The sequence below is a fragment of the Pteropus medius genome, unplaced genomic scaffold (assembly GCF_902729225.1).
Source record: "Pteropus medius unplaced genomic scaffold, Ma_sr-lr_union100, whole genome shotgun sequence".
Lineage (NCBI taxonomy): Eukaryota > Metazoa > Chordata > Mammalia > Chiroptera > Pteropodidae > Pteropus > Pteropus medius.
The window spans coordinates 12,749,960-12,762,156 of NW_024349519.1; the positions used below are offsets into that span (position 1 = coordinate 12,749,960).

The 12,197-nt window shown below is 34.7% G+C and overlaps 1 protein-coding gene across 4 annotated transcripts in view; it reads right to left on the reverse strand.

Moving 5' to 3' along the window:
* The window catches only part of BMAL2 (basic helix-loop-helix ARNT like 2), a 63,299-nt gene that overhangs the window by 13,706 nt on the left and 37,396 nt on the right, over nt 1-12,197 (reverse strand). For all 4 annotated transcript variants that reach the window (XM_039882443.1, XM_039882442.1, XM_039882441.1 and 1 more), the window contains one exon: nt 11,551-11,694. In XM_039882443.1, the coding sequence (XP_039738377.1) occupies nt 11,551-11,694 (144 nt within the window). The remainder of the gene's footprint in view (nt 1-11,550; nt 11,695-12,197) is intronic.

Genomic DNA, 12,197 nt, shown 5'->3' on the forward strand with positions numbered 1-12,197 from the left:
TATCTCAATAAAACTGGAAAAAGATAAAGAATTTTTAAAAAGCATTTGAATCATGAATTCTTAAATTTCTTACATTAACATTTATAGTAGTTATAATTGTGCTATGACATGTTCTTTAAACATGAAAGGGAAATAGCATTTCATTTAAAAAATCATTGGTTGTGTTTATTTTATTCTTAATGAGTTATTTTTCTCAGGAACTAAACTATATGTACTACATCAAGTAAACAGATTGCTTTAATCTAGGTTTAAATAGATCTATAACTACTTAATTATTATAAGTCAATTTTTAAAAATATAGTAATTTATATCTATTAGAAAAAGTTAAACTTCATGCTCTCTTGCTCTTAGCCACAAAGAAATTGTTTTCAGCTTATTAAAATTTTGGTATATTATTATTTATATTCAAAAGTTTAAAGGACAATTATGCATACATTCTTAAATTTCTTATGTTAGTACATAATGGTTTATAGATAAATTACACAAACATTTTAGAGAACACTGGAAAAATTTATAATAAAAGGTATTATAGAAACAAAATGACTCAAATTTCACTTTTCAGAAAAATCCCAAGCAATTAACTCATAGGAAAAAGCTTGTCAAACAGGTCCAACCAGAATAATAAAAAAATTGGAAATAATCCATATGCTCAAATATCAATAATTATATAAAAACTCAAAATTTGGCATAACTATAACCATTATAACAAAGTTATATGTGTATCAATAAATGCTTAAGAAAACAATAAAATGCAACACAAGCATAAAAGGCGGCAGATTACAGATTATGGCAATCCACCCAAAAAGCGATTTAAAGGTTAAAATGAAGGGAAATAGGGCCAGTAAAAATTACTTAAAACCGTTGTTTGTAAAGATTTAGAAAAGACCAGAACAGTCACTGTTTTAAATCGGCACTATTTGGTAAAACCGTTACTACAAATATTCTTTTAAAAACATTTTTTAATAGATGATGATATGAGCTATCTTATAAAATAGCAATAGTAATAGTAGAGATTTATAGAACACTTTATGTGCTATGCTCTAAATGCTTTTTTTTAATTAATTTATTTTTATGGTGAATTGGTTAATGAAATCCAGTAAGTTTCAGCTGTACATTTTAACAGTAAGGCATATATATATTTACATTGTGTTCTTTAAGTATATAATTCATTTAATCTGCTTAATAGTCCTGTGAGATGTTCTAGTGTTACCCCCATGGTGTTAGGAAACTGAGAGTTAATGCCAAGGTTATAGCGGGGAAGGGTGAAACCAACGTTTAGATCCAGACAGGCTGGCTCCAGAGCCTCCCTTTCTGAACCACTAACGCCCTGCTATTTGATGATAGTGAGTGCTCTGTCACTGAAGGTGTTCAAACAGGAGTAGCCTGGGTGATGGAGGAAAATGAGTACAAAAAGATGTTCCAATCAGAGGGAACAGCCAGCATACACCGAGAGTTAAAAGAGAGCAGTCAGATGTGGCTGATGCATTGTCTGAGATGGGGAAATGGAGAATGAAGCAGGGAACAGCTCCTGATAGCCATGCCTAGGACCCGGTATTCAACAACTAACACATCACCTCCTCCATGGTCCATAGATGCCTTAAATTACTAGTCATTATCTTTCCAACCTATTCCCTATCCTATTTAATTATCTGGACAATCAACCCAGATAATTAGATCTGTCTCCAAACACCAGAGAAAAAGGGATCAAGCAGAGAGTACAGTGTCAGACGTTGGAAACCAGGTGGCAGGCCCTTGAAGTGGTAAGTGCTGAGAGAATAAGTCATGTGGTACTGACAGGATCCGCCACACTTCACAAGCCAGTGGATTCTCCATGTGTGGCTGTATTACTGATTATCTTTTCAAGATAAACTTAAATACCTAAGATGTTTGGTAGCAGTCTTTCATCAGCCTTTGATTTCACAAGTTGAGATACGTAATTTTATCCTTATCTTAGAAGAAGCTTTTTCAAAGTTCGAATCCATGACATTACTGTTAGAACCAGGGTGGAAATGTTTTTCATGTCAATCTTATTACTTTTAAAAATCCTTTTATTATGAAAAATCTCAAATATACACAAAATCAAAGAGAAAAGCACAGCTGACCCTTGAACAAAACAGGAGTTAGGTGCGCTGACTCCCCAAAACTTTACTAATAACCTATTGTTGACTGGACGCCTTACCAATAACGCACAAGTCGATGAACACATATTTTGTACATTGTATGTATTATATACTGCATTACAATAAAGTAAGCTAGAGAAAATGTTAAGAAAATCATGAGAAAATATACTTACAGTATTTATTGAAAAAAATATACATGTAAGTGGATCCATGCAGTTCAAACTCATGTTGTTATGAGCGACTTGTGGCTAATCTTGGAAATGGCCTTTCCATAAATCTTAAATTCAGTTTCAATTAGCATTAAAAGGGCTGCTTTCTGCTCTCTATTCTTTTATTTTTAAATGTCACTAAGGCAAAACTATGAAGACAAAAGATCAGAGGTTGCCAAGGGTGGTGGTGAGGAGATGAACAACCAGAGCATAGATTTTTAGGGCAGTGAAGATAATCTGTATGATATTATAATGATGGATGTATGTCATTATATATTTCTCCAAACCCACAAAATGACCACCACCAAGAGTTAACACTAAGGTAAACAAACTATGGACTTTTGGGAGATCATGAGGTGTTAATGTAGGTTTCATCCTTGGAAAATATATATACCATTCTGGTGAAAGATGTTCATAATAGAGAAGGCTATGCATGTGTGAGGGCCAAGAATATATGGGAAATCTCTTTACTTTCCTCTTGATTTTGTTGTAAACCTAAAACTGCTCTAAAAATAGTCTTAAAAAATAATCAGAAATTTTAATGTAACATGTCCCAGTAAAAGGAAAAAAACCACCTTTATTAACTTTCATCATTAATAAGGAGTGGTCTTAAAACAATTATATTGGCCAATTACTGTCGGAAAGAACAATTTAATAGCAACTATATGCAAAATATAATTATTTCACTTGACAAACACTGTCTTTGGTTAAAGTAGAATGCAAAATGATCTCATGTATGGGAAGTCATCCATGTGGCGAATGAGGGTTCTATTTTGCAGTTACCTTATCCTGGTCCAGGCATCTGTTTACATGTCTGTCTGCATGCAGTTGTCTTCAAACCAGGCACTTTGAGGAAGGGCCATACTGATCCTTAACACATGCCCTTACCATTCCTTAGGCCAAACTGACCTCATGCCTTTGGCACAGAGCTCTGAAGTGTTAAGTGAGTACTCAGTTCAAGTGTTTAAACAGACTAAAAAATCCTTTTTTGAGGAGATATTTGACTCAGACTGCAGGCATCCGTGTGGCCCAGCTTGATGTGGGAGTGGACATCGTGTCTGGGTGGGGATACATTCCTACAACCAGAGCCAACCCTCCCCCCCAACCCAACACCACCCCCGTTGCATGTCTACTGCAGAAATCATCTAAAATGGATCTTTCATCTTTGGCATACTGGAAGCTACTCTAAGTGGCATGGCACAGTGGAGAAAAAATACAGATTTTAAAGCCAGATTACTGGTTCTGCCACTTTCTATGTGACTTTAGACAAATACTCTTTTTAGGCTTCAGTTTCCTCATTTGCAAGATGGGGTCTGGTTTGCACAGAATTGTTGTGCAGATTTAGTTACTTTTGCAAAGTGCTTGGCGTATAGATTTTAAATAATTACTAATTTTCTTCTTGTTCTTTTATTTTCCTTCTCTTCTTTCTGAGCCATAAATAATAGCTTCCATTTATCGAGTGCTTACTGGGAGACAAGCACTGGATTAGCCATGTGTTATCCTGACCATATTCCCATGAGGTGCTGTATCATACCAACTGTATCAGTCTGCTAGGACAATCATAACAAAATACCAGCCTGGGTAGCTTAAACAATAGAAATTCATTTTCTCATAGCTCTGGAGGCTAGAAGTCCAAGATCAAGGTTTGGTTTCTCCTGAGGCCTCTTTTTGGCTTGTAGACAGCTGACTTCTCATTGTGTCCTCATGTGGCCTCTTCTCTGTGAGTGTGCATTCCAGGTGTGTCCCTCTTCTTATGAGACACCAGTCATACTGGATTAGGGCCACACTCTTATGGCCTCGTTTAACCTTAATTATCTTTTTTAAGGCCCTACCTCCAAGTGCAGTCACATTGAGAGCTAGGGCTTCAACATGGAAATTTGGGAAAACACAATTCAGCCCATAACACCCATTTTCCATGTATTGAGAGGAACTTGCCTTAGGTTGCACAGCTATTAAGTGGCAGACAATTAAAAAGCTACTGAATTCAGAACCCAAGTCCTTTCTACTCTGTCCTAAAGCTTGACCACTGGCATGGTTGTTATGAGGCAGAGCTTAGTATGAGAACCTGGAGGGTCTTAAAAATAGTTGGCTCCTTTAGCTCATCACAGAATTCAACTATGAATCAGCTCTAATTGACCATTTGCCAGGTATTCTTGAAATAGCTGTATTTTTCCAGTAAGATTATCAATATTTATTTCAAAGAAAAGAAATTTTCCCTGGCTCTTCTATAAATCTCTGAAACTTATAATGAAAAAAATCCTTTTAGAAACCACATGGAAGGACTAAAGTTTGATTATTACATTCTTTAAGAATGATTATATACATGTGTTTTTGCTTAAGATCAAAGTTTACAAAACTGCTTCAAAATACTGTAACAATATCATGTAGTTTCATGGAAAGCACGTCACTTTCCTTTTTGTATCTTTGCAAAGGGTCAAAAGACCAGACACAAAGTGTTATACTTCCAAGGTTATCATCAGTGACTGACTTGTGCTCCCATACCTAAGAAAAATCCTCCAAGATACATATATTCAGTCATGTACAGTTCTAGAATTTCACAAAAATCAAAATGAAAAATCTAGAAAGAAGAGCGAGCCCAGACAAGGTAGTCCTACCACCAATTTGTAGCTTGTAGTTCCATATTTCAAGCCAAATTGTAAAATGCCCATTTGATTAACCTACGTTTATTTTCAGTAAGGCCCATATTCCTTTGGTTTCCACTGCAGAGCCTTTTCCGATTTCTCATGAGAATTATGGTACAGAAAATGATCCAAATTGTGTGCTGTCTTAGTTAGCTAGGACTTCCATAGCAAAGTACCACAGACTGGGTGGCTTAATCAACAAATATTTATTTCCTCACAGTTCTGGAGGCTGGAATTCCAAGATCAGGATGGCAACATAGTCCTGGTGAGGGCTCTTGTCCTAGCTTGTAGATAGCTACCATCTTGCCGTGTGCTCACAGACAGCCAACCCTCTGGTGTCTCTTTTTATATTGGGCACTAATCACAGTATTAGGGCCCCACCCTCATTCCTTCACCTAAGCCTAATCATCTCCCATAGGTCTCATCTCCAAATGCCATAACATTGGGGGTTAGGAATTCAACATATGAATTTCAGGGGACACAATTCAGCCCATAGCATGTGATCAAAACTTCTTGAGATAAAATTGTTTAAATTGCTTCTTGGGTGAAACAAAAACACTATCATATAGATTAATTCATTGGATTCTCAACTGTCCGTGTGGATTTGAAACCAATTATGTGGTCAGTCAGGAACAAAGGACAAGGAGATGGTCATGTGTTCCTTCAGGAAACGTTTGAGAGTCTACTATGTGTTAGGCACCTTGAAAAGAGAAATAAAGCTCTCATTCTAGTGTGAGAGGCAAACATAGAAAATATAACTGCAATATAGTGTAGAAAAGATAGGAAATACGAGACATGCTCAGGATTATTAATGGACTACCAAAAGTGGGTGCTAGGGACTCAGGTCCAACCAGAAAAAGGAGGGTGTCGAGGAGGATTTCCTAGAAAGAGGTGTTGCCTGTGCCTTAATAGCCCAGGACCTGCTGATAGGCTTGCATTCTCCTTTCCTTCAGCATGATGGCCCAGTGCTCCTGCTGGTGTTCTGTCTTGGAGATCTGAGTCTGATAAATCTCTAAGGCCATAGGCTTGGCAGGCTCAATCTTTTCTTCCAAACTGGGCACTTCCCAGTTCAGGATTAAACTTTCATTATGGTGGGAAAGGATGTCATCAAGCTGCCTTCTTAAATCTTCCATGTTTCCACTGATCATCCTGTAGGGTCTGGGGAATAGATCCTTTGAAATGTTTCTTGAGGTTCTCCCAGTTGATCCACATGTTTTGGCCCCTCTCTGGTGTTAAGTCCTAAGAGGAGCATACCCAGGGTGTGTGATTTGGTGCTTCATAATCTGCAGTGATAGCAATGGTCACATAGCTCCCACTGGACCTAATGCAGCACAATTCTTCCTTACTATCGGGCTAAGGGTCTACTAAAAGTGCAGAGACGTTCCTAGGGGTAACCCCGAGACTCATCTCTAATCTCCAAAGTGATGGCCTTCATACATTTCTTTTGCATGCTATACAAAAATTTTAAGCACCCTTCATGTGTATAAACTATATACATCTGCTTTTGTACTAACATGTGTATTATAAAAAACAAAACTAAAAATAAAAATATAAATGGATGAAAAACAATGTTTTAAGAACAAACTTTATTAATGATAAACGTTTTTGTTCTTTAAAAATTATAATACATAATGAAGCAATATAATTAATTACGCTCTAAATTTTTTTAAAGTATAGATGTCATACAATATTATATTAGTTTCAGGTGTATAATATAGTGATTCAACATTTATATACCTTACGATGAGATCACCATAAGTATAGTAACTGTCACTGATATTACTGACTGTATTCCCTGTGCTGTACATTACATCCTCATGGTTCATTTATTTTATAACTGGAAGTATTTACCTCTTATTCCTTCTTCCTTTTCACTCATCCCCCATGCCTCTCATCTGACAATCATCCATTTGTTATCTATGTCTGAGTCTGTTTGTTTTGTTTGTTCATTTGTTTTATTTTTTTTTTGAGATTCCACTTATAAGTCAAATCATATGGTATTTATCTTTCTCTGTCTTATTTCACTTAGCAAAATATCCTCTAGGTCTATCCAAGTGTTTCATTCTTTCTTATAGTTGACTAGTATTGCATTATTTATATATATATATATATATATATATATATATATATATATATAATATATTATATATAGATATTATATAGATATATATTATATATATCATTATTTATTGCATTATTTATATATATTATATTTATATAATTTTATATATATTATAGATATATATTATATATAATATATTATTTATATAATATTATATATATTATATATATTATATATATATTATATATATTATATAGATATATATTATATATATTATATAGATATATAGTATATATATAATATATATATATGCAAAAATATATATATATATCTCTTATCTGCATCTGTCCATCTATCAATGGACATAAGTTGTTTCTCTATCTTGGCTATTGTAAATAGTGCTGCAATGAGCATAGGGGTGCATATATCTTTTCGAATTGTTTTTGTTTTCTTTGGATAAATACCCAGAAGTAGAAATACTAGGTTGTATGTTCTATCTTTAATTTTTTGAGGCACCTCCATACTGTTTTCTGTAGTGGCTGTACGAATTTATAATACCACCAACAGTGTACAAGAGTTCCCTTTGCTCCACATCCTTGCCAGCATTTATTTGTTGATTTATTGATGACAGCCATTCCAACAGGTGTGAGGTGAGTGCTCAATATGATTCTGATTTGCAGTTCCCTGATGATTAGTGACATTGAGCATCTTTTCGTATGTCTGTTGGCCACCTATATTTTTTTTAAGATAACTGTCTATTCAGGTCCTCTGTTCATTTTTAAATCAAATTCTTTGTTGTTGTTGTTGTTGTTTTTGCTATTGAGTTTCTTATATATTTCGTATGTTAACTCCTTATCAGATATGTCATTTGCAAATATCTTCTCCCATTCAGTAGGTTGTCTTTTCACTTTGTTGATGGTATGCTTTATTTTTTAAAACCATATTTTAATATAATGTGAAATAGTGATTTGAAGGCCTATTTCTAAATCTAACTTCTCATTCTCTTTTTCTTCGTAGCACTTATCAGCAAGGATTTTGTTCACTGCTCTGGGTCCAGCATATAGAACAGTGTTTGGCTCATATTGTATACTTAATATATATTTTTAAAAATTCTTTTTGAACATGATTTCATGTAATGGTATGTTACACATCCCTTCACTACTCCATGTTCAATGACCTCATGTAGGCAGCTTTAAATTAGCTACCATGTGACTATTTACACCACAGAAATTGGCAAAGCTATAAATCAGAGCTTGATTTGTTTTTTCCTGATTGTGTAGATTTATGAAAGTGATGGACAAAACAGTTTGGATTAACTTAAATTGTGTGTTGTATCTGTAGTTATACAGTGAATAGCACAATAAATTTAAGTAAATAATCTTGTAATTAAAAAACCATTATCACTTTTAGCACAGTCCCTCATATTGAAAAATGAGTTAAGTTTCAAGAACATGTCTTCATGGTTTCACTTTTATTTTACTAATTAATGTAAAGGAAAACATCAACCAACATTCTTATCAGAACTACACTCAGAAAGCTGGTTGTTGCATACTGACCAGCACACCACTGCCCCTAACCCATGTAGTGGGCCTACGAATCTAGCCCCAGCTGCCTTTCTTCCTAACACTCTCTTCATCATTTAGGATCTAGTCACACTGATCTTTGTTGGGTCCCCAGAATACCAAGTTTTTCTATCTTAGGAGTTTTATACTTGTCTTTCTGTCAGGAATTTCTTCCCATAGATTTGTACATAGCTGACTCCTTCTCATTCAGTTCTCAGATCAAATGTCACTTAATAGATATTCTCTGAGTTGTCTAAAGTAACTACTTCTTCCTAGTTCCTGTCCTCATTATCCTCTTTTATTGACTTCATTGTACTTTCTACTACCTAAAATATTATTTACTTGTCAAATGGCTGTCCCCTGTCCCTATAAGGGTCAGTAAATAATGATTTGTCTCCCTGTTTCCAGTGTATTCTTTGCATCTGGTATGGTGCCGAGCACACAGTAGGGTCTAAATTAATAATTGTTGACCAACAAAAATCTATTTAATTAGAGACTACTATGTCAGATAATGATCTCCAGCTTATCTCTACCATTTTTACTTAAGTATAGCCAATATGTACAGACCTTTTTAGAAACAAGATTGTAATAGAAGCTGTGAAAAAATGTAAGTGGGGAAGAAATCACCAAAAGAACTTCAGCCCGTCTTGGGCAATGCTGCCCAGGGCATGCCTTCTTCCTCTCCTTTCTTGCTCTTTACTTCTCTTGTGCACCCAGAGAATCTCATACTTGAGAGAAGAGTCTAAAGCAGTGGTTCTCAAAAAGAATAGAGACGTTGAGAATCAAACCTATAAGGTTACAAGTCTTAGAAGGAAAGAGTAAGATGATAGAGCAAGGGGTAGAGGATGAAATCAAGTTTTTCAGGAGTAAAATGGTTACACTGGGCACTAGCCATGCACCAAGACAAAGATGACTAAAATACGAGTACTAAATAAGTCCATGTGGAAACTCTTCTCTTCCCAGAAGGAAAGACAGATTAGTCTGATAATCTTTAACGCACTTACAAAACTTGATAAGCCTCTACTCAATTTATAACTTGCATCAAACACCACAAAGATTTCAGCCATGTTAAGGGAGCTGCATTGGCTACCATGTTTTTCTCTTATATGGATTGCTGTGTAGATTAGGTGACTCACTTGTGGTTGTATCTACTCAACATGGCATTAGACCATCTCTAGATAAATTATAAGGGTAAAATGTCCTACAGTTCAGGTCTACATAGAGTATGACTCCTTAGACCACCCACATAAATAATTCCTGCCCTTGGAAACTAGCTCCATGTTATATGGCCATGACCCAATATAAGATTAATATACACTTAATATGACTGACTTGAGAAGGAAGGCAGAGAGAGCAAGTGCCCTGAAGTAATGACAGTAATGGCACTTACCATCTGCTCTGCACTGTCCTAAGTTTAGGTGCATTATTTCTAATAGTATTCATAACAGCTCACAGCATTTATCAGGTGTTAATATGCTAGGAACCATGCTAAGCACATAACACATATTAACTCATTTAATCCTGATAACAATCCTGTGAGGAAGGTTCTATTATTCTGATCTTACAGTTGAAAAGAGTGAGACGCCAAAGAATTTAGTAATTTATCTTCAGTCACATAGTTAATCACGAATTAAGATTCAAACCTGAGCAGTTTGCCTCCAGAATCTATGCACTTAGCCAATAAACAAAACCATACAACCCTGTGAATATCCTTATTTTACAGATAAGGAAATAGGCTCAGAGGGGTTAAGAAAATTGTTCACAGTCACACAGCTAGCAAGTGGTAGAGCCAAAATTTGGTCCCAATCAGCTGGATTCCACAGCCTCTGTACCACCAGTCCAGCTGGTGATTTCAACCCTCAGGTTGCCATACATATGACTTTAGACAGCTCCCCACCACTCAGAGCCAAGGACAAGAGGGAAGCAATTGATGGTTTACAAACAGACCCACCCATAGGATTGCTGATTCATTCTGCTTTTGTTTCTTTATCATATAACATAAAAGTAGGGGGTTTAGGTTTGAGTAAGTTTTGCCTACTTCACTTTCTGCAAGTTTCTGCAAGTTGTCTTTCCTCTCTGATTCTAAAACACAGGTAAGAATGTTTTTGTGGGGATTAAAATACTTAGCACAGCATCTGCCACAGAGTAAGTGCTTAAAAAGTGAGTATTAGTGATTATTACCTTAAGCAGTTGCCAAAAAAGATTCTAACCAAAACTTGTAAATAAACCGAATCTTGCTCTACATGAAGATCCTTTTAAAAGATGTGAAAGCAAATTTTACCTTAAAATTTGCATAAGGAATTCTATATCTGATAGGTTAATACGTTCTTACGCAAAAACATCATGATATTTTGCAGTCCCTAAAAGGTCCCAATTAAGTAAAATAGATGTTAAATCAATTCAAAATGTAAATACCTGCAAGCCTATATAGGAATCGCGAGAAAACAGAACTAGAAATATTTACCAAAGAACCACAATATCATGAAAATTAAAACGACACCTAGAACATCTTAAGAAATATTCACCAACCCCAATAAACTTAAACATAAACTTAAAAAAAAAATGTTCATCAAAATGAATCAAATCAGGCCCTTGCACTATTGTAGTTTTTTAAAGAGACCTAACTTATATTTTAAAAGTAGTACTGGAATTTCATAACAAAATTTTGTTTCCATCTCTTCCCATTTCTTCCCACTTGATAGTCCCCGAACTGCAATTTCAACAGCACCATTAAAGTCTTGGGCAACAAAGAAAATATGTAATTACTTGATAAATTTGAAAGATATGATCAGCCAATCTAAATAATTCTGGTTAAAAACAACTTATTTCTTGAGGTGCTTTTGGCCTTGATTATTTGCCTTGACCATATATTTTATTTGTTCTGTACATAACATATTTAGGGCATTAATTTTATATCCATGCCTTATATCAGTTGACACTTCAAAATAATGATACCTTTCTTCTTTGAGTTGGGTAAGCATTCATCCTCTTCTTTGACAGAGACTTTACAACTCTTTATCCGACAGAAAAAGGATCGTCTTGAGCCAGAACACACACGAGTCCTTCCAGTTTGGAAATTGCTGTTAACTTGGAAGCCAGCTTTCATAGCAGAACGAGGCAAGAGAATAGGTAGAAAAAAATATTTTCAAATAATTTTGAAATTATCTCCTAACGTTTTCTGAACATTTATTACATTTTTTTACAAATTAAAAAAAGAAATGGTTATTTAAAGCAATGACATCATTGTACAGTAAGCCAGGAAGTGAAACATACCAAAAAAAATGTATTTGTTAAGCAATCATATTTTGATAACTTATAAACACTTGCAATTTATCTTTATTTTTCCCCTGGGGATAGATGATAAAGATAATTAAAATAAAATAAAATTAAAATTAAATTAAAAAATGAAAAAACTCAATTATAATGATCAATGGCATAAAGCATCATTATTTTTTAATTACTTGGCACTAAGCATTTTCAGAGAAAAATAAGTATTTTTGGAGAAAACAAAGAATATTTATACCTCCCAAGCACAATTATAGAAGGTATTTCATATTGAATAGACCTAACTCATACAAGAAAATAATTATCTCTCAGCATAT